We start from the raw sequence: 19,832 nt of genomic DNA on the forward strand, positions 1-19,832 counted from the left end.
TGCCTTAAAGGATTTATTTGTAAAGTACTGCATAAGACAGAGAGAAGCATACATATTCCATTTAATGATGCAAATGTTGTCAACTATTTAATATGTAATATATTTGTTCCTGAGAAGCCAGTGATATTTAGAAAAAGTAGGACTTATCCCTCATTTTGAAACACATTTCTGGAGCAAACCCAAACCAGCAGCTGGGATTTTATGACTCCTGCAGGATCCTGAAAAATCCCACATTCAGTCCTAAGGAATTCTTGCTCACATTCAAAATGATTACACTATAAAGAATAGCTAGAAAATGGCTTATTGTGAACTGAAGAGTAGGGCAATCTACTTCTTTATTCCTCTGACCTGCAATTTTGCAGAACTCCAGTGCTGGCAAAAAAAATCAACTGGAGGATCAGAACTACAATGTTAAGGCTCAATGTTTGTATTTTTATCATTTGTAATGGAAACATCTGGAGTAAAAGGTGGATATCAGAGGTAGTATGTAAGATTTAGGACATGGATGACACAATCATCTGAAGTTTTATTTCATTCTATGGCACTTGAAAGTCCAGGTGTCTTTTAAGAAATGGCAGAGGTAAATGCCAAAGTAATTTTATTTTTAAAGTAGTTATATTTCTATACACTTTATTGCCTTTAAACCTGTTCCTGGCTGTGTATTCTCCAGGAACCCTTGGGACAGTTTTCTGCACCTGCTCCTTGTATTGGTGCCTGCTAGGCTGAATAGCTGCATAGTTTTTTCTCTCTCAGTTTTCTCTGCCTGAACACCCCAAAGGCATTGTGTGGAAGTTTTGCCCTGTGAGCAAGAATCTAGCTGGAAATCTTTATTTTATAATGCTTAGAAATTCACATGCACACTCATATTTTTCTTTAGAAATACCATTAACACCCCCCCAACATTATTTAAGTAAAAGGATTATGAATGGAAGGAGACTATTAGTATAAATATGTCTCTTCTAAGAGAAAAGAGCCAAGATTGTGGTTCAAATAGGCAGGAAATCCAAATTAAGTGTCCCCAATAATGAAACAAAAATATCAATTGTCACATGATTCAAAGCTGACATAAATCCAGTCTGATACTTGTAACTTGGTAAAATGTTTTTGGTGTGTTAATTGCACATTGCTGGGTTTTGTTCTAGATCAAGTATCACCTGTCCTCTCACAGGCTGCAAGAGTGTTGTCAACAAAAGGAACTCTTGTTGCATACTCTTAATTCAACTGAAATCCAGGATATGCCTACTCTGTTTGGATCACTGGTACTGCTCAGTGATCCTGCAGTGTTACTGATGACAGGACTGCAGCCCAAGTGCAGTCAAAGAAAGCCAGGAGCTGCAGCTTTCATCAATGGGAATTTAAACAAGGGGTTTTCATGAGCACCAAGGCACATTCTGCTTGACATGCTGGCACAAAGTCAACACAGAAGAATGCTGTGTCAGGAAACTGTCATGAAATTTACAGCAGAAATTAAACCCTTCAAATTTTCCTCTGAGTAAAGGGTTCACGTGGAGTTGTTTGATTACATAAAATTATATAATTTCTATAAACGCGAGGATGTTACAGAAAATATAAAAATGATCACAACATAATTGTTAGGCAGGATGAAGCTCTTATAGGAGTGCACCCGCAGAAGTGCCTCAGAAAATTAAAAAGCTTCATCTGTATTGCTATAATTATTTTCAAATGACATTCAAACCTGCCACTTTGTATTTCTTTTTTGTAAAAAATAAAAGGAATATTTAATCATCACAGCATTAGTTTCCTGTTACGACATGGCTGTGTCAGAAATAATTTTAATGGTGAGATTGAAGGCCTTTTAGTCAAAAGGTCGTAAGGAACTGCATGTTATACTGACAGAAATTTGACCTGTCACAACCGGGTCCTGGACTCTTTATGGTGCAAATTCAGGTTTATTTGATCGGGGCCGTCCCTGCCCTTCGTGGGAGCCTGCTTCTGTTTTAACTCCTTATAGCCCAGCTTTCGCACACCGGGCTGCAGGGAAACTGGCCAGTCAGGAACTGCGGAGGGAAAGGGACGAGCCCTCGCCAGCGCTGCGAGGCGAGGCAGCGGCGGGATGGCCGCGCCGGCCGCCACGCGGGGGCCGAAACTCAGACCCTCGCGCCGGTGCGGAGTTTCGCACCCCGCGGCCGCGAGAGCCACAGCCAGGGCCGGGGCCAGAGCCAGAGCCGCAGCCCCCGCCCCGCGGTGTGGGGCAGCTCCGCGCCCCGGCTCGTACCTGGCGGGGAGAGGCGGCACGCCCCGCCCGCCCCACCTGGGCCCGCCGTGCCCGAGCGGGGCCGCCCCGCGCTCTCCATTGTGCGGCCGCCGGCTCGGGCCACCTGCCGGCGGCGCCAGGGCCGGGCCGGGGCCGGGCACCACTCCGCGCCTCCTCTGCCTCCCACAATCCCCCCGCCCACCCTCTCCGGTGCCCGGCTGAACCGGGGCGAGCCCGCGCCTTCCCTCCCCGCCTGCTCCCCTCCCGTCCCCCGGCTGGCGGAGCTCCACCGCCTCCCCTCCCCCGCCCTCTCTCTCCCTCCCACCGCGCGGCCGCCGCCCCTCCGCCGCTGCCCGCCGGAGCCGCCGACTTCCCCCTGAGCGCGGGTCGCCGCCGCCTCGCCCTGCCATGAGCCGCCCCCCGTCGCCGCCGCAGCAGCAGCGCTGAGCGGGGAGCGCGGAGCCATGCCGGGCTGGAAGAAGAACATCCCCATCTGCCTGCAAGCCGAGCCGGAGCGAGGTGAGCGTGGAGCCCCGGGGGCGCCGGCCGCCCGCCGCGAGGGAAGGCAGGCGGGCGGGCGGGCCGGGGTCTGCGGCGCCGCCGGGTGCCCCCTCCGCAGCCCATGCCCGGGCACGGCTGCAGCCGCCCCGCGGTGGGACGGGCGGCGGGCCCCGCGCCTTCCATCTTGCTCCGCCGCCGCCGCGGCAGGAGCGGGGGCTGCGGGGGGCGGCACCCGCGCCGGGCCGGGGGACACACCGGGCCGGCCCCCGCCGCCTCCGCAGCAACTTTACTTTTCTCCGCGGTGCTGCCGCCCGCGCTGCCCCGGGCCGGGCTTTTACAGCCGGGGGGGGCGTGAGGCGGAGGGGTGGGAAGGCAGCTCCGAAGTCACTTCGCGAAACTTCTCCGCGTGTGGCTTTGCCCCGGGCCGCTGCTGGACCTATCCCAGTGGGCGCCGGTGAACCGGCAGCGATCGCGCATCGGCGGCGAGCAGTGCCCGCAGTAGCTGCCCCGAGTCCCGGCAGCGATCCCGGGCTGGCCTCGGGTCCCCGAACCCCGCCGTACGGGTCGGTGATGTCGGAAGCGAGAGGGTTTCTGGTCGCTTTTAAGAATAAACTGTCTGTTTGTTATAATAAAAAGGTGTCTTTGCCCCTTCCTCAGAGAGGGCTTCTATCATGGATGGGTGTTGTGTCCCTTGCTCCGTCTTCAGCATGTGAGTCAAAGACAAAAAGGCTGGGGCACCATTTACTCTGAGGTATGCCCGTCGAATTATGTCTTTGATTTACAGGTTAGTTCCGTGGTGGCATGCGGAGTCCTGAGGCAGGACGTTGGGATTTGGTTGCCGCCGTGTTGGCTAGCTGGCTCTCCTGCTAGGAACAAGGAGGTTCTGATTGCTGTGTGGAAAAAGTCTTGTTCCCTTGCGTTGGAGGTGGAGGTCTTCTGCAGAACTGCTGCCCTTCTGACTAGTAAATCCTGTCCCTAATGGGAAGTTCATCACAAACATATGACATCATGAAAATAGTTGCTGAAATGAGCGCAAGGTGTTTCAGCTGTGAAAAGCGAGCTTTCGAGTCTTTACTCTCAGTAAATACATCATTACTAAGATTTATGGTCATATTTCTTTATGTCACAAATCTGTGTAGCAGAGGAATCACAGAAATAGGATGGATGACAGTTGTCAAAATATATCAGATGCGTTTACAGATGAGGGAACTTTAGAAAGGGTCTAATCTGGCTGTGTCAGAAACTGGAAAGATTTTCTCATTTTATTCTGCATAAAGGTTGTGTCGTGAGCTGTAACATGCGGACTTGTCTTTATTCAGAGTAAACAATGGTGGTGGTTTTGCTCTGATGGGTTTAATGTCAGAATACTGATTTGTTAACAGTTCTTGTTTATTCCTATTTCTGTTTAACCTCTTTCATCTTTGTTATGAGGCCGAATAGATTTATATGTTAATAGTCTTACCACTGAGGCTTTTCTTTATTGTATTTCAATTTTGTAAAGAAAAAAAATCTCCTCTCTGCCTAAAGTAAATTATTGCCTTCTGAAGTATGTTGCATTGTCTGGTGCTTAAGTTTTAGCTAATAATTTAACAGGATTCCAGTCACTGGAACTTTCGTGATTTAGACTTGGAAAAATATTAAATGGTCAAAATATTTAATCAGTATTGAGTTTAATAGTTCTTGAGTATGAAGAATAGATGAAATAAAGCTTTCAAGCTAGACAGAAAAATGGCTAGTGCAGTAATGAAATGAAGGTGCATCTTTAGCTAATGTAGGAGTTTAGTGTGGCACTGAGTAAAAGGCAATTACAAATACAGTTAAATTCTGGTTCAGAGCCAGTTATGCTAACATCCCTCTCTTCTGTTTCTAGAAAATATTTCCATTCAGTTAATCTCCAGAACATTTTATGTACATTGTGCTATCAGAAGACTTCTGTGAATGTAAATACTGTTATTTTAAACTAACAGTGTAGCTGATAGCTTTTTATGATGTAGATATGGAGTAATACTGAATGTGAAATATTTAGCGATATAAATTGTATTTACGTCGCATATACAAGTATGCCTTTATATAGGATATAAAATATCCATCCCAAATGCTTGTGTATATGGGATAAGAATACTCATACAGAATATAAGAAACATTTAAGTGCTTGTGTATTTTCTTTGATTTTATGTTCCTGTAATCTGATTGTTTTAATCAGTGTTTTGTTCCTATGAGAGGAGCTAGTCTTTATTTAACCCTATGAACACTGGTAGGACTGACTAGTCGTAATTTTCCTGTATAACAACATAGACCTGCTAAGTTAATTTGGCACTAAGTTTTTTGGTGGTGATCACTTGTGAAACAAACTAACTACTAAATGAAAAGGGGTAAAACAACCCATCCAAACCAGAAAAGTACCCTACCACCACAAACCAAACAAGATCTCAGACAAGAAGTAAGCAGGTAAGTAATGCCCGTTTATCTTTGTGCCTCCTGCTGACTTTCCCCTTCAGGGAAGCCTCTCCTGCTGACTTTATTATATCCACAATCCATACCCCCCTTCTCAGTCACAATAAACAGATACTGTGCAGCTTTAATTTCAAGTCTAGTTGTAGCAGCAGATTTCAACTGGAAAAACTCAGCTCTGGAGGTGCTGGGAAAACTGGGAAGGCAATGATTTCCTTGTGGTGAGCTATGAGTGGTTTGTACCAAACTGTTTTTCCCCAGCTTTTCCCCCTCAAATGTTACAGGCTTTCTTGAGAGCTCTGCATCTTCTGCATGCACCTGCCAGGAGGTGGTCGGGCCATTGGGTCCTGAGCAGTGGAAGGAAGGAAGGAAGTTGTGAGCACTAGGATGTGAGGCTTGAGGGGTGGGTGGATTTGTTAGAGAGGATGTGGGGGCTGTATCCTCAAGGCACTGCAGCATAGAAAGTTCACTGGGTACCAACACTGTTTTCTCACTCCAAACCAATGCAGCATTGCTTTGAGGAGCACTTCAAGGCTGTTGTATTCCCCTTGATGCTCAGTCCATATTGGGTGTCAGGAGCTGGATGGCAGTGCTGCCACACTGCAGTGCATGCCACAGCCTGTTCTGGTGCAAAGAATCAACTAAAAAACTGTCCAAGGAGCTGTGTTGTTTTGATGCGAGAAGCTCTTGGGATATTGCAAATGGTGATAACCTTGTGCAGACCGACTGAGTTTGCTCCAAGTGGGGTTATTTTAGTATATTGGTATCCTTGGTTTGGATACTATATTGGTTTGCCTCTTCCTTGCTTCAGAGCCCCCCTTCTGTCTTGAATATCTCCTGCAGAAAGTCCTTAGCGCAGCCTGTGATCCTTGTTCCTACAAGTCATGCGCTGAAATGGAGGTTATCCAAAAACTCGATAAAATCAGAATTTTGCTAATGGAAATTGGCCAGTCTTGCTGAAATGAAGTAGCAGAGACGTGGTCAGTGCTGTTGGCTCACCTTGGCAACATTTGATACTCTGAGTAAAGGAGAAAAACCTGGGATAATGTTTCAAGCATCAGAGCGTGTATTTGCATGTAGAGTTTAATGTTTGTGAGAGTGCTTTGTGGCGGAGAAGATTCTCTTCTGAGGGGTGGCAATCAGTGGTATTTCAACAAGTATTTTTAGATGTCTTGACTGTGGAAATTATGTGGGATACTTACGTCAACTTAAAAAAAAATCATATTGTGCTGGTTTTCAGTGACTAGAACCACATTTAAGATATGAAGTGCTTTTCTGTGTGTACTGCAGCACAGCTCCTGGTATTCTGCTGCCTGCTCTGTAATCGAACTGTACTCTGCAGTGGCTGTGCTGCTTCTGGCTTTCACTGCCACAGTTATCACGAAAAGTCCTCTCCTTTAGAGGAAAGAAGTTGTGCTCTGTGTTAAGTAAAAGATTTGTAATGTATAACTGATGCAGTATACCCTGTCATTTCAAAAATGACATGTGAAAATGAGCTAGTGTAAGACAGTGCCTTTAAAATTCAGGGCGCACTTCCCTCCTCCCCAGTCTTCTGCCTAAGATGTAAATCAGATCTCGTTGTAAACCACCTAAAACACTTTCTGGGGTGACATCTTCATAAATACTTTCAGAAGAAAAATGTTACTGGAATTAATTTTGTTCAATATTCCTTCCAATCAAGTTAAATGAAGGTGTTTAATGGAACTCCTGTTTCAACTTCATAGCTGATCAAGTTTGTCAGGAGTACAGAAAATACTGTTTCTGCATCTTGTATGCTCTAGACTGTGGGACTGCTTGAGATCCCTTAATGTACACACGTTAATTTTAGAAATTGAAGCATCTGAGTATGCTTTAGTCTTGATTTTATTTTTCAAGTAGTATTCATTCCACAGTTGTTTTTCCTCTGTTAAATAGACCAGTTAGGTCAAGGAAGAAGGAAATACTGAATTTTTATTTTCTGCTTTTCTATCCATGTTCACACTTGACAGGGAAATCAGGTGAACTTCAAGGAAACATTTTGAAGGAAACATTAGGAAACATTTTAAACCCCAGGACTCAAGGATAAAAGAATGCACAGGTATTTTGTGAATCCTGCCTCAGATACAAAACTAGCATGGTCTCATGGAAGATGTACTGACAACAAGCATCTATCCCTGAGGTTACTGCTGCGTAAGCTTGTCTGCTCATCTTAAGCTGGAAGAGAATCAGTTTCTCATATAAGGGAAAGATATGTTACTTAATTTAATCATGTTATTGTGGGTTAGCAATTTGCATCTGATCAAATGAGGCCACTTCACAGTGGATGTGCTTCATACTCTTGCCAGGTACATGTTAAAAATCAGGTTATTTTCAACCGAAGGCTGAGGGTGACTGTTCTTTGTATTTCAATCTTTCACCTAGTAAGGCAAGAGGGATCTTTTTCTTCTTGAGCTTACATGGGTTCTTGGGAATTGAAGAGAGCTGCAGACCTAGGATTAGAAACCTTGTACAGAGGCTTTCTGTCTGTCTTTATCTGTTTTCCCACGTGTGTCACATGCCTCCTGAAAGGTTAAAGTATAACCTGGATGGTAGAAAACTTTTGGGAGGAGAGGATGTGGCAGCCCTAAGAATCAGGACTGAGTGTTTGGGATGAATGTTTGGAGAGAGATGGGTGGAAGATCATCTTTTACCCCAGCAAAGGCATTGCCTAGATTTAGTGTGGCGAGCAGTTATCTAATGTGAGAGCTGTTGGGACATTTGGTCAGTTGTGGTGTGCAAAGTGCACTTAGTTGCCTGTATTTTAGGTGAAGTGATAAGGACAGAAATGGAAGGAAATGTCAGTTTCAGCTGCTGACACAAGAGGCTGGCTTGACCAGCTTCATTCCCCTCCTCCAGAAGCATCTGAAACAACCACTAAATCTCAGATTGGAAAACACTCATACTAGGAGATAGATTAATAAGAAAACACTGGTTACTTACTGTGTATATTTTGTTCTTGTTGGCACTTCTGTCCGTTTTCACTTCAGTGTTGATTGAACTGTCTTGGACATTGGTCTTTCTCCATTTGCTAAACTGAGTGTTGGTGAAGAGCATTTGCCAGGTGGGATAAGATGATGCTCTAGAGCTGGTTTTCAGCAGCATGCAAATGGCACAGGCACGCTGTGTCAGTTTTTTCATTCTTTCTCTTAAAACCAGCTGGGATGGGGAAGATTCTAACACAAGGATGGAAAAGAGGCAACAATTGCTCCCTAGTGCCCTTTTAACATGAAAGGAACTGAGAGTGAGCAAAAATCTTGTACATCTCCTGTGATCTGCATAGCCAAGTTAACAGCATTTTATGAGCTGTGGTATTAAAAGATTTGTTAAATCTTGTGGGATCTTCATGCAGGTATGGTCTTCACTGGTAGCTGAGGGATGATTGTCCCCGGTGTCTGGGTCACAACCAAGGTTTTTTCCCCTCTTGTAGAAAGAAAGTGTGAGATAAGTGCAAATAAATGATTTCTGGTTTTTGCAGAGGCAAAAGCAGTTTTTGTTCATGTTTGTCAGAAATGCAGTTAGATTTGTCAGCAGTGAGTGATTGCAGCAAGTACTCCAGCTTGCCTCAAAGAATAGCAACACATAGTATTTGAAGCAGTAACAATATTTGCCACTGACAGGCACAAGTTTTTTTTTTGTGGGTGTCTGGGAGCTCTAAAGGGTATAAATTCTGAACGACAAGTTTTTGATCAGAGTTTCTTGTACACTGAAACATTAGAGACACACAAAACTGGAAATACAGAAGCTAGAGTTTTAGATCCTTCAGCAATTTACATGTAGACAACTTCTCTTGAATCTCGGTGTATAATTATATCCCTACTATGGGTTGTTTTTCCATTATTCAAGAGTATCTGAGCTGCCACAGCTCGAGGTTCTCCCTAAAGAGCTGTGAAGACCATGTTGCTCTCCAGTGGTTGCAGGAAGTAAGGCTTGGTGCTGGACCTTCTCCCCACTACTTGTATCTGAGTCCTCTTTAGTCGTGCTACTGCTTTTGAAAAAAGATGCACCCGGTGAGCAGGTATCTGTAAGAGTCTGGTGATTGTGGCTGTGAAATTTGGATGTGTTTCAGTGTTTTATCTAAATGTTTTGAATTGATGCACATTGAAATGTCAAGAGTACCATCCATCCTGATGCATGGAAAAACAGACTAATGAGGTGTGTCAGCATCCTGCGTGGATGGGGACAGGGTCATCACCTGCTCAGCGTTTCATTTGGGCAAGATGAGTGAGACCCTGCAAAATTCAGGGTAAAATAGTAACATTTATGTCAGATACAAGTAATCTTGATTACTGTATCACCCTACTGGTTTGTTTTTTTTTTTTTTCCCTGTTCCTCTTTCTGCTGGCACAGACTGCTGGGTGGCTGGGGAACACAAACTCTCAAACTCTTCTGGCATGTCCTCTGGTATGAGGTGGCCAGCTTTTTTATGGTTCTGAATGATATTGATGGTCTAATGTCAGGGTGTTTTTCAAAGTCATTATCAGTGCAAGTTCTGTGTGTCACTGGTTCTGCATCACAGATTAGAAGCAATGTTCTTTGCGTAATGTTGAAATAGTTTAGCAACAACATAGAAGTGGAAAAGACAGGTAAGCAAGGGGTGACAGTTTTGTTACCAATATATGTTCCACAAGGAATTTTGTTGTCTTTTCTCTTTGGAAATCACCACAGGAATTGAAGTGCCTGACTCAATGTCCATCTTTTTTGTGCCCTAATTTCTTGTTATTAGTAAAAATCACCACTGGGAAGATTCTGCTATTGTGAAGGAAAACTGCAGAGAGTATTTTAAGAGTTTCACCATCTTCTTTACACACTGGAATCCTACAGATATTTAGGGAGTTCCACAGTTTCCTCATGCAAGTGTAAATCTTCTCTCAAAAAAAGAGAAATTATTCCCTGAAATATAGAGATGTAATGATGACAGTTAAAAGTGACTGTCAGTGAAACTTAGAGATTTTAGGGTTTTTTTACCAGTGGGTTGAGACTGAAGTTTTAACACCACTGTTTTATGGGCTACTAAGTTCATGTTGTGTAACTGAATACAAACATTTCCTTATTAAGAGATAGTGTTTTCAATGTCGTAAAGTATTTCCAGAACGTGTCTTCTCAGTAACTTTCATGTGTCTTTCCTAGGAACATAGGAGAATTTCAAATAACTATTTTTGTTTACTAAGCCACTCTATGTAGTTAGCACTTTCTTCCTGAAGCTGTTTCCCAGTAGGTGAATGTGCAGTAGGGCATGGTCTCTGCCCAACACTGCAGTGTGTGAAATAAAGCCTAGACATTTACATTTAATCAACAAAATGAAGAAGAACATACCAGTGACTGGTGCGTAAGTGAAGCAGACCTTGCTTTGTTTCTGTGGGTATCAGTTGGCGACACAGAAGTACTGCCAGCTTTTCTACAATTGCCTGACATGGAGACAGGTGTTCTGCAGTCCAGCACTTGTTTGTCAGTTTAGCAGCTTCTGCAGTGGGACAGTATTCATGAGAACAATTTTTGTAGGCAAAAAAATAAGAACAATAGCTGTTACTTTTGGAAGGCTACAATAACAGATGACATGACACCAAATTCAGCAGTCAAAAATATCTTAGTGATAAATGTGTTCTGCATAGACAGGAACATATAGGAAATTGTTTTTGGGATAGAAATAACAGACTTGTGGAGTATTTGAATTGTATTACTATTTTTTTTTAGTTTGGATTATTGTCTCTGTGGACCAGATACTAAATCCTTTGTATTTCTATTGCAAAGAACAGCTTCCTCTGCTTCTGACTTTCGCCTTGATTACTGGTTCCCCTTTCTTAAAGGTGAGGAACAACCTGGTGCTGACAGGTGCTGCCTCACCCAAGAAGTTTTATTGGCACCTGAGCAAAGCCAGGATGGTTCCAAGAAGTGAGTTTCATCAATGTCCCTGCTATGCTTTCTTGAAATCTCTTTAAAGCATTGGTAACTGGCAGGATTTTGTTGTCACTTGTACCCATGCTTCTCACAACAGGGTTGAGACCTGAGTTTGAGAGGAGGCAGTTGTGGAATAAGAATAAGCACATTGTTTTAATACTCCGACTAAAGTTTAATCTCAGAGGCATTTTCAGTGAAGTATTTAGTTGTTTTTGCGTTAGGAATGGATTTACAAAACACCTGGGCAGGAAGTAGAGTGGTAGTCGCAGACCAAATACTCTGGGGAGTAAAATTCACTGCCTGGTAAATGGATGTAGTTCTGCTGGATTCTGAAGGTTAATTCACTTGTGACAGCAAATTTACCGAGCCCTTGTACCTGTTAGTGGAAGCTGTTTCTTAGTCCAGGTTCTCTTCTGAAAAGTCAGAGAAGACTGTTGCCAAAAATACATTGCCTCCTTCATGTATATTTGCCAGTTTTATTCTTCTGTATTTTTACATTTTCTGGATCATATTTGTAAATGCCAGAATGTTATTGAATGCACTGAGAAATTTTGAGCCTGAGCCTTTTCGAAACACCTTATATATTTGATAAAGCTTCCAAATTTGTGAGGAATATACCTGTAATTTACTTTGATTTTTTTAGTCTAATATTAAACTTTCCCAAACCAAATTATATACCCAAGATGTGGGCTTTAAATTAACTGTGTTTTTAAAGATTCTGTGTGCATCATGATTTGAAGAACTGAAGAAATGTCTCCTCTGTTACAGAAGTGTTTTGAAATTACAATTTGTGGTGATTTTAACTTCACCTCTTACTAGGACTGTTTCCAAAATGTTCAAGAGCCAGGTAAACCTGCAGGATTTTCATGTCAAAAGTGAAGCAGTTAATCAAATGCTTTCAGCTGGGGTGTGGGCAGTTCTGTGGAGGGCGGAGAGAAAGAATGAAATGGACAATACATAAGGATAAATCAGTATCTTTGTACTTGTGGCTTTTGTGAGTCAATAACTCAATTGAGGGATGTTATTAGTAGTGAAAACCTTGGGCCTCAAGCACAGAGTGTTAAAGCATGGCTGATGTTTTTTATGTGTTCATCTTATTGAGAGAGCACATCTTGTGACTTAATCTTGATTTCAATATTATAGGGCTTTAGTATTCCCAAGCTTTCCTGTCATTACAGCCACTGACAAAAATGATGCCCTAACTCAGACTTTTCTTATGGTTTCTCTTTTTTCCTATGTCTTTCTTGAGTGCACAAATCCTAAAGTTTCTGAAGTTTCCTATCTGCCTGAGGTGTTTCTTTAGCATGTCCACAGATTTAGGCATGCCCTGGTACTTATATTTATGTATTTGTTTAAAAAAGAAACCAAAAAGTTCAAGAATATTGTAATAGTTCTCTGTTTAGATACATTTCCAATAATTCACTGCTCTTTGTTTAAATATATAATGTGAACTGATTTTTGCTTTTCAGAATACTTTACTATGAAAAGGACTTTAATTTTCAGATAACTTGCCCTCTGCCAGTAGATATATTTTTCAAACCAAAGAAAGAAGCTTCTGCTGCTGGCTCTGTATTCTATTTTCTGCTTTCATCAAAGATCAGGGTAGTAAGTAAGTAGTGCCTTAAGCCATGTTCCTATACATATGTTTCTTTTTCGTGAAGTGATTGAAGTAATTTTAAAAAACACAACCTCTAAGAATTTTATGATGTCTTCCTCAGGTTTAAATATAGGAAGCATCCATGTAGGTGAGTTATGAAGTCCCTTGTCATTTGAAAAAGTAGTCTTGAATATTTTTTCTTTGCCACCTTATAAAAAACATCTGGCTAGTTTTGACATTTGTCCTTTTCCTCCTTTTCCATCACTCCTTTTTTATTTTCTGATCTTACCAGGTTTGGCAGTAATTTTTTTTTTTTGGCCCCTTTTTGTAACTAGGCATATTTAGTTCCTCTTTAACTGCAAAGAAAGAAGTTAGCACGAAAATGAAAAAAAACTTGATTGGCATGTTCATTGAAAATGAACAACTGTCTGGTGTTTAGGCTGCTACTTTGAAGAAAAGTAGCCTTTAACTGACTTGTTTCAAGTGTTGCTTAGTAGTGGTAGTTGCCTGAAATAATTACTTAAAATATCTTTTTTAATTTGTATGGTTTTGCTTCCAGTCATTAAAATGAAAATTCAGTTTGTTTATATGAAACTTCCAAATGTTCTAATTGACAAAATATTTTATGCAGTAATGTGAATGCATTATAATTTTTTGGGAAGCTGATGCTCAATTATAGCGTGTTTCCTACATAATTGAGATACTGAGGGTTGTAGTTACACACATTTAAGGGTTTACAAGGTTAAAGGTAAGCATTTTCATGATATTTAAGAGTATGCCTTTTGTTGTATGCCATGCTAGTAAAATACTGTACACAGGGAGCAGAAATTAAGGTATTTTCCTGGGATTGTTCTGAAGTCATGGTTTGTGACAGTATCTTTTAAATAGAACAATTTTTAGCCTAATGTAATGAATCTGTGTCTTTTAAGTTCAGACACATAAATTACCATATTGGCATGTGGATTCCAGTTAATAATCGATAGCGCACTAAGGATTAAAAGAAAAACAAAAACTTGTCATGAATTGACAATCTGTCCAAAAGATCTGTCTGTCAGCAGAAGGTGCACATGAAAGGCTTGAGCCAGCAAACTGTCCTGCATGGAATCCCTAATCCAGCCAAGTATTTAAAAATATGCATATTTTTCTGGACCAGAACATGGCAGTAGTGTCAGCTAGACTCTAGCAGTATGAATTTATGACACACCTGGTCCCAGTTCATTTGGTGCTCATCTGAAAAAGTTCTCTAAGTCAAGGGTTAAGGTCACTGAAACTTTTGCTGCTTCGAATCATAGAATGATTTGGGTTGGAAGAGACCTTAAAGGTCAGCTTGTTTAAACCCCTGTGCCTTAGGTAGGGATACCTCCTACTAGACCAGGTTGCTCAGAGTCCCATGGAACCTGGTCTTTAACAGTGCTGGGGTAGGGCAGCCACAACTTCTCTGGGCAACCTGCTCCAGTGCCTCCCTCCTAATACCCAGCTGAAACCTGCTCTCAGTTTGGAGCCATTCCCACTTGTCCTGTCAGTTCCTGATGGAGAGAGAGAATCCCTCTCTGGCTTCCTAGATACTGGAAGGCTGCTCTGGGCTCTCACACAGCCTTCTCCAGGCTGAGCAGTCCCAACTCTCCCAGCTGGCTTCGGAGGAGCGGTGCTCTAGTCCCCTTGCCAACTTCGTGGCCCTCTGGACTTGCTCTGGCAGTTCCCTGTCCTTATGTCAAGGGCACCAGAACTGTACACAGTATGCCAGGTGGGATCTCAGGAGGGCAGAGGGGCAGAATCACCTCCCTGGACCTGCTGGTCATGCTCTTTTTGAAGCAGATATGGAGAATGAATAATCCATCTGAAGTCAGTGTGCTTAAACTTAAGCCTATAACTTCGATGTTTAGTGAATCAAAGGGTAATTCTAAAAAGAAACTATTTTCTTTAATTAAAGGTCATTCTCATGATACACGCTAATATCTGTTTTGGGGGGTAGAGAAAGCCAGTATAAAAGATTTAAAATGCTGTAAATTTTTCCCTGTGTTTCTATGAAAATATTGGGGTTTTTCCCCAGAGAACATGTAAAATATGTTTTTATTTGATGATATTTCTCTGCTTATTCCTCATTCCTTGTTGGAAGAGAAGTTAAATGTGTTTAAGTGCAGGGTGTTTGACATTCTTTTTTTCTGGTGAAAAAACTTCTTTCGTGGTTGTTGAAATATGTTGCATCATGAATGTAAGAAAAGTGCAAAAAATGTGTACTCAGAGCTGGCAGTTTTATCACCAGAAGTGGCACATACCATTTACCCAGACAGGTCTGAGATCCCACTGTGTTTTCAGAGTTACCTGCTTTGTTACCACAAAGAGGCTAATAATTCTGTATCACAGTGGAAGGAACAGTCTTTGTCAAAACGGAAATATTGAGAGAGTTGGGGTTTTTACATTTTTTTCAAATTTTTCTTTTACCTGGTGTCTAAAACCCACTTTTACCCTACTGCATATTTGCAGTAATAGCACTGAAAGCAGAAGTTGTCGCTGTACAAAACAGGGTAGCATCTTGGTTGAAATCAGTAAGAATTCTTGGTTGAATTTGTTGAAAGTAGGATATCTGAGCTGTTGCCAGTTGGGAAAGCAGCAAATTTGCGTTAGTTTTTTTTTGAAAGCTGGAGTATGGCATCAGATGAAATGACAGTGTCACCTGTTGAGAAAGTGGGATTAAACACTCTGGAGCTGTTGCTGTGAATTGGCATTGAAAGGAGGAAAACTAGTGATGCTATTCTTGTGCCTTGTTCCTTAATTCCCAGGTAGTTTTAACTTCTTCTAATTTACTTCTGGATATTCCTTCCTACTTTGATTTTGTATTCCAGTCTTTCTGTTTTTGTGAACTGCTGATGTCAGTACTTTGAAAATGCTTTGACACCCAGAAGGTGTTAATGGAATTAAGTAACAACAGAAACATTAGAATTTCCAAAGAAACTTAAAAATGCTCCCAGACAAGTCTAAATGTCTTCTGCTTTGTTGATCAGAAAAGAGGAGTTTGAGTTCATTAGTTTGTTTCATCTTCAGCAGTGGTTTAAAATCTTAAGCCTCCTTTCTTTAAAGCAAGGTTGGTATTATTTTGTGAGAAAAAAAATGGGGCAGATGTATGGTTGTTGCAAGATCATGGTAAAGATGTGCTTTGCAGTTGGAACCCTCATGTCTTGTTCTTCAGTCAGTGAAGCACTAGTCTCTAGTCTTTCCTGTATGAAGGAATTGTAAAGATTCATCTATAGTAGTTGGTTAGAAAATACAAATAGAAGAAAAGCAGCACCTTTTGATTTTCCAGACAACAAACTACACTTGTGTGAGTACTGTCGGAGCGATTGTAAATTCACATGCTCACCCTTAAAAGCAAGATCCAATGTCAAGTGGATTAATGAAGTAAGTGGAATAATGATAAAAAAGCTAAATGAACCCAAGATTATTCTGTAGTATGACATTGCCATAAAACTCTTGTAGGGCTCTGTAGCTTTCCAGTCAGTTAAAAAATTAAAGATATTCTCTGTTAACATACAATACTCATATGTCTTTAAATAGACTTGAGTACTGCTATGGTAGAGAACATCGGTGTGTAAGTTTTTAAACCTAATGGATCTTTATTTGTGTATGCTCATTTCCTGTTCTGCTGGTGCATCTCAGTATGTTTATTGAAGATTTCCTTGAGAAAAAGAGAACATAATTTGAATATACCTGTTTAATCAGGGGAGAGAGGGGCTTTATTTTTGTGATGAAAATGTCATCTTTCCCCTTGAACTGAGGTACTGCATAAAAGGTAGACAAGAATAAAAGCACTTTTGCTTGTTTGATCTTCCAAGGGCAAGTTTATTATCTGCCATTGCACAGTTTGGGAGCTGATAATCTATGGGCCCAGTTGCACAGGAGAGAGGAAGCAATTTTTTCCTTCTTGTATAAAACCAAGGATTTACATTTAATCTTGTGAAAAATCTACCCTGCCAATACTAAGATGCGAACACCAAGGTGCTTAAGTATGTACGGAAGAATTGTACCAAGTTAGAGTTGGCAGTGCTAGGTTTATGGATGGACTTAATTGTCTTGAGGGTCTTTTCCAACCTGAATGATTGTATGATTCTAAGTTCATCTCTAAGAGACTGATTTAGCTATTAATCTTCATTCTTCCTCCTGATATGCCAGTAATTTGGACTATGCTGGAGGCAGCTTTGGTCTCAGACACCTTTAGGTTTTCCTTCTGCTTTACGGAGCTTCTAGAGTTGTCTTTTTGATGGTGATGGACTTTAATACCTCAGCTGCTTCCCCCATACTGTGTAACACAGCATTTGCCATTTGTTTTCTGTCTGACTGGACAGGTGCTGTTCTCTTTCCCCACGACCACCCTTTGGCTTCCCCTAAGCTGTGAGCATCATCTGGTATAGTAGAGAGCTGTAAATAGTTTTTGCATTAGGTTCTGCATTCAGCTGTCAGCATCATGTTCTGCTTCTTTCTGAAACTGACTTTGGGGTGCGGTTTTATGTAATTCATCCTTTTTGTGATATTTCAAGGTTGCAATGAATTAAGGCAGTTATGGGAAGAATTTGAATCTTCTAGGCAAAGTACAGTTGCAGTGAAAAACACCTATAGACAAACAGGTAGAATATATTGCTATGGAAACCTTATTAATTTGGCAGTGATAGGAATGCCAGATTGATTACTGCTTCTTCATAAGATGTTTTATTAAAAAAGAAAAAAGTAAAGATCACAAAATCTTATCCAGCAAGTTGGGACAGTGCTATGGTGTTCAAAGATGTGAACTAATATTTACCCATTCAAGGAAATACTAACAAAATGTCACTTTTATTAGAGGGCAGCTTAAAGGTCTTGTGGTTCCTTCATCTCCTTCTTTGCATACAGTATAGACTGTAAGCATAATTTCAGATTCAGAATATGATTTGTTTGAAAAAACATTTCTTATTTTTATTTGTTGAAAGTCAAATTAGGATATATAAACTAAGGAATGTGCAAAAAAATAATGGGGTGAAATTGTTTGAAACTGTTTTAATTATGTCTCCTGTCATTCCACAAATGTTTTAATTTCTTTTATGGTGAAGTGTTTAATGAACATAAACAAAATTACATTGAATATTTTATTTAGTTATATTAAAATGAGCTATTTCTTAAAAGGAAAACCAAGAAATTGTTTTCCAGTAATCCATGTAACCTTGCCTAAGCCCCTAGTTTATCTAATATTTTCGTTTTCATTTTCTCTATTAGCCTTGCTGTCTTCATGTTATTGTATTTTGGTATTTTTGTATGGTTTCATAATATTTCCTTGTTTGTTTCCTTTAACAATCCTCAGCTTTTGCAATGCCTTTTTTTCATTTTTGATTGATTTTTGTTATAAGAAAGAGAAAAGGGGTGGGGAAATAATGTTCAAGCAGGAGCACTGTTTTTCGTGATCATTGTATCCCTGTCCTTTGTCACTGCTGTCTGTGTTCTTTGTGGCCTGCTACAGATGGCCTCCACAGTGCTTGTCTCTCCTTCATGCTTGTGTCATTGGTCACTTCTTCTGAATCTGGAAGACTGGAGCCCAACAGCAAGGTCCAGATCTGGATGTTCCTATACTACAGCCTTGAAAATCCAAAAGTCCATCCTTCTCCCCGCTTTTAGAGTTAATGTTGTGCTTTGAGGGGAGCTCATAACTGGAGCATAACCCTCTCCTGTTGGGTTACCCTTTACTCATTTTCCTCAGATACGCTGACATTGCTCATAGACTGCTCATCTCATCATTATCATTAGAAGTCTGTACTGATTATGCAAGAATTATTAATGTCGTCAGTTATTTCTTTTTCATGTTGGGTGTCAATGTTTTTCTGTTTTGTTTCCTTTTTTAAAGATCTTCTCTTCCTAGTGTAAACACATTCCTAGTCCTTCCTGGTCCAATTAACTGATAAAAAAAATCTAACAGGTGTCACAGAGTTAAGAAAAGTCAGAACTCATCTATTGACATTTCTTTGAACTCAATTAAACCGCTGATAAGGTTGATCATATTTTTTGTTTTTTTAACTGAGTAGAATATACTTGCTTATGTGTACTTTGCTGGAGTAAGATTTTTCTGGTTGTTTGGGCTAAATGTTTGAATTTGCCTTCTGCATTATTTTTATTTATATATATATATATATGAATATATATAATTTTAATTAATGTATCAGTCAGTTAACTTGACTGTTTAGGAGCTGAGTGGGAGAAGAGGGTATGTATTTCTGCCTATGTATAGGAGAGCTTGGCAAACCTGGGCCCTCTGATTGAGCACTCTCAGTTCCAGATTCCTTGCTGTTTAGCTGGAATAGATTCCAGCTCCTCTTACAACTTGTGCTGAGGGTTTCTGAGCTCTTCGTCTGGGAATAGGGAAGCCCTGAAAGCCCAAATCGTTTCAAAATGTAAAGTGGGAGCTCTGGAGCCCTCAGTCGCTAGGCTCTTTGCACGTTGGAATATCCTAAAGCCATGTATACAGCAGCTCAGCATGGGAATTACCAGAATACATGTATGTCTGGATTTTTAATGAAGCATTCTGTATGTTGAGGTTATGTTGTTTCTTTTTTTTCCTTGAAGCATTTATGTTTTGACAAATCAGTAATTGGGTAAACTTTAATTGTCATTGTAAGGATCGATAAAAAATAAAGTTAATGTGGCTGGCAAGATGCCAGCTTTCCTGTTTGAAATCAGGAGCATTAAGTTCAGGTGCACTTTTGAGAGAACGTAATGAAGAAAATTGTCATCTGATCATATCTGAAAAGTGTGCATACTGATGATGAAAGAGACAACTTCTAGGAAGATGACCAAGTAGCAAAGACCATATAAGTTGAAATAGTTGGGATTGCCTGCTTGGTATTGCCTATGGATGCCTTTCTGGAAGTAGGATAGATTATTTGATGTGCCTTGGACTGACTTTCTCACGCTGTCAGCCCATCTGCACGTATTGTGAGTGGTGGAGCAGAAGTGAGTGTGGCTCTTGCAAAGCCACTTTTGTCTCTTGTCTGTAATTGGAGGTTAGTTGCTCCTGAGAACGTGTGTGTTCAGCAGTGGGCAGAACTGAGCTGCTCTGGCAGCGTTCCTGCTTCACTGATTGCTTTGGAGCAGCAGGGTGTGAGTACTGTGGCAGCCATGGTGTTAAAAGTTTAAGATTTT

General features: G+C 41.1%; 1 protein-coding gene across 3 annotated transcripts in view; it reads left to right on the forward strand.

Moving 5' to 3' along the window:
• Positions 1-2,550: 2,550 nt before the first annotated feature.
• The window catches only part of GRIP1 (glutamate receptor interacting protein 1), a 307,820-nt gene continuing 290,538 nt past the window's right edge, over positions 2,551-19,832 (forward strand). For all 3 annotated transcript variants that reach the window (XM_059846957.1, XM_059846958.1, XM_059846959.1), the window contains exon 1: positions 2,551-2,734. In XM_059846957.1, the coding sequence (XP_059702940.1) occupies positions 2,680-2,734 (55 nt within the window). In that variant the 5' untranslated portion in view covers positions 2,551-2,679. The remainder of the gene's footprint in view (positions 2,735-19,832) is intronic.

This window comes from Haemorhous mexicanus, chromosome 5 (assembly GCF_027477595.1).
Source record: "Haemorhous mexicanus isolate bHaeMex1 chromosome 5, bHaeMex1.pri, whole genome shotgun sequence".
NCBI classification, from domain to species: domain Eukaryota; kingdom Metazoa; phylum Chordata; class Aves; order Passeriformes; family Fringillidae; genus Haemorhous; species Haemorhous mexicanus.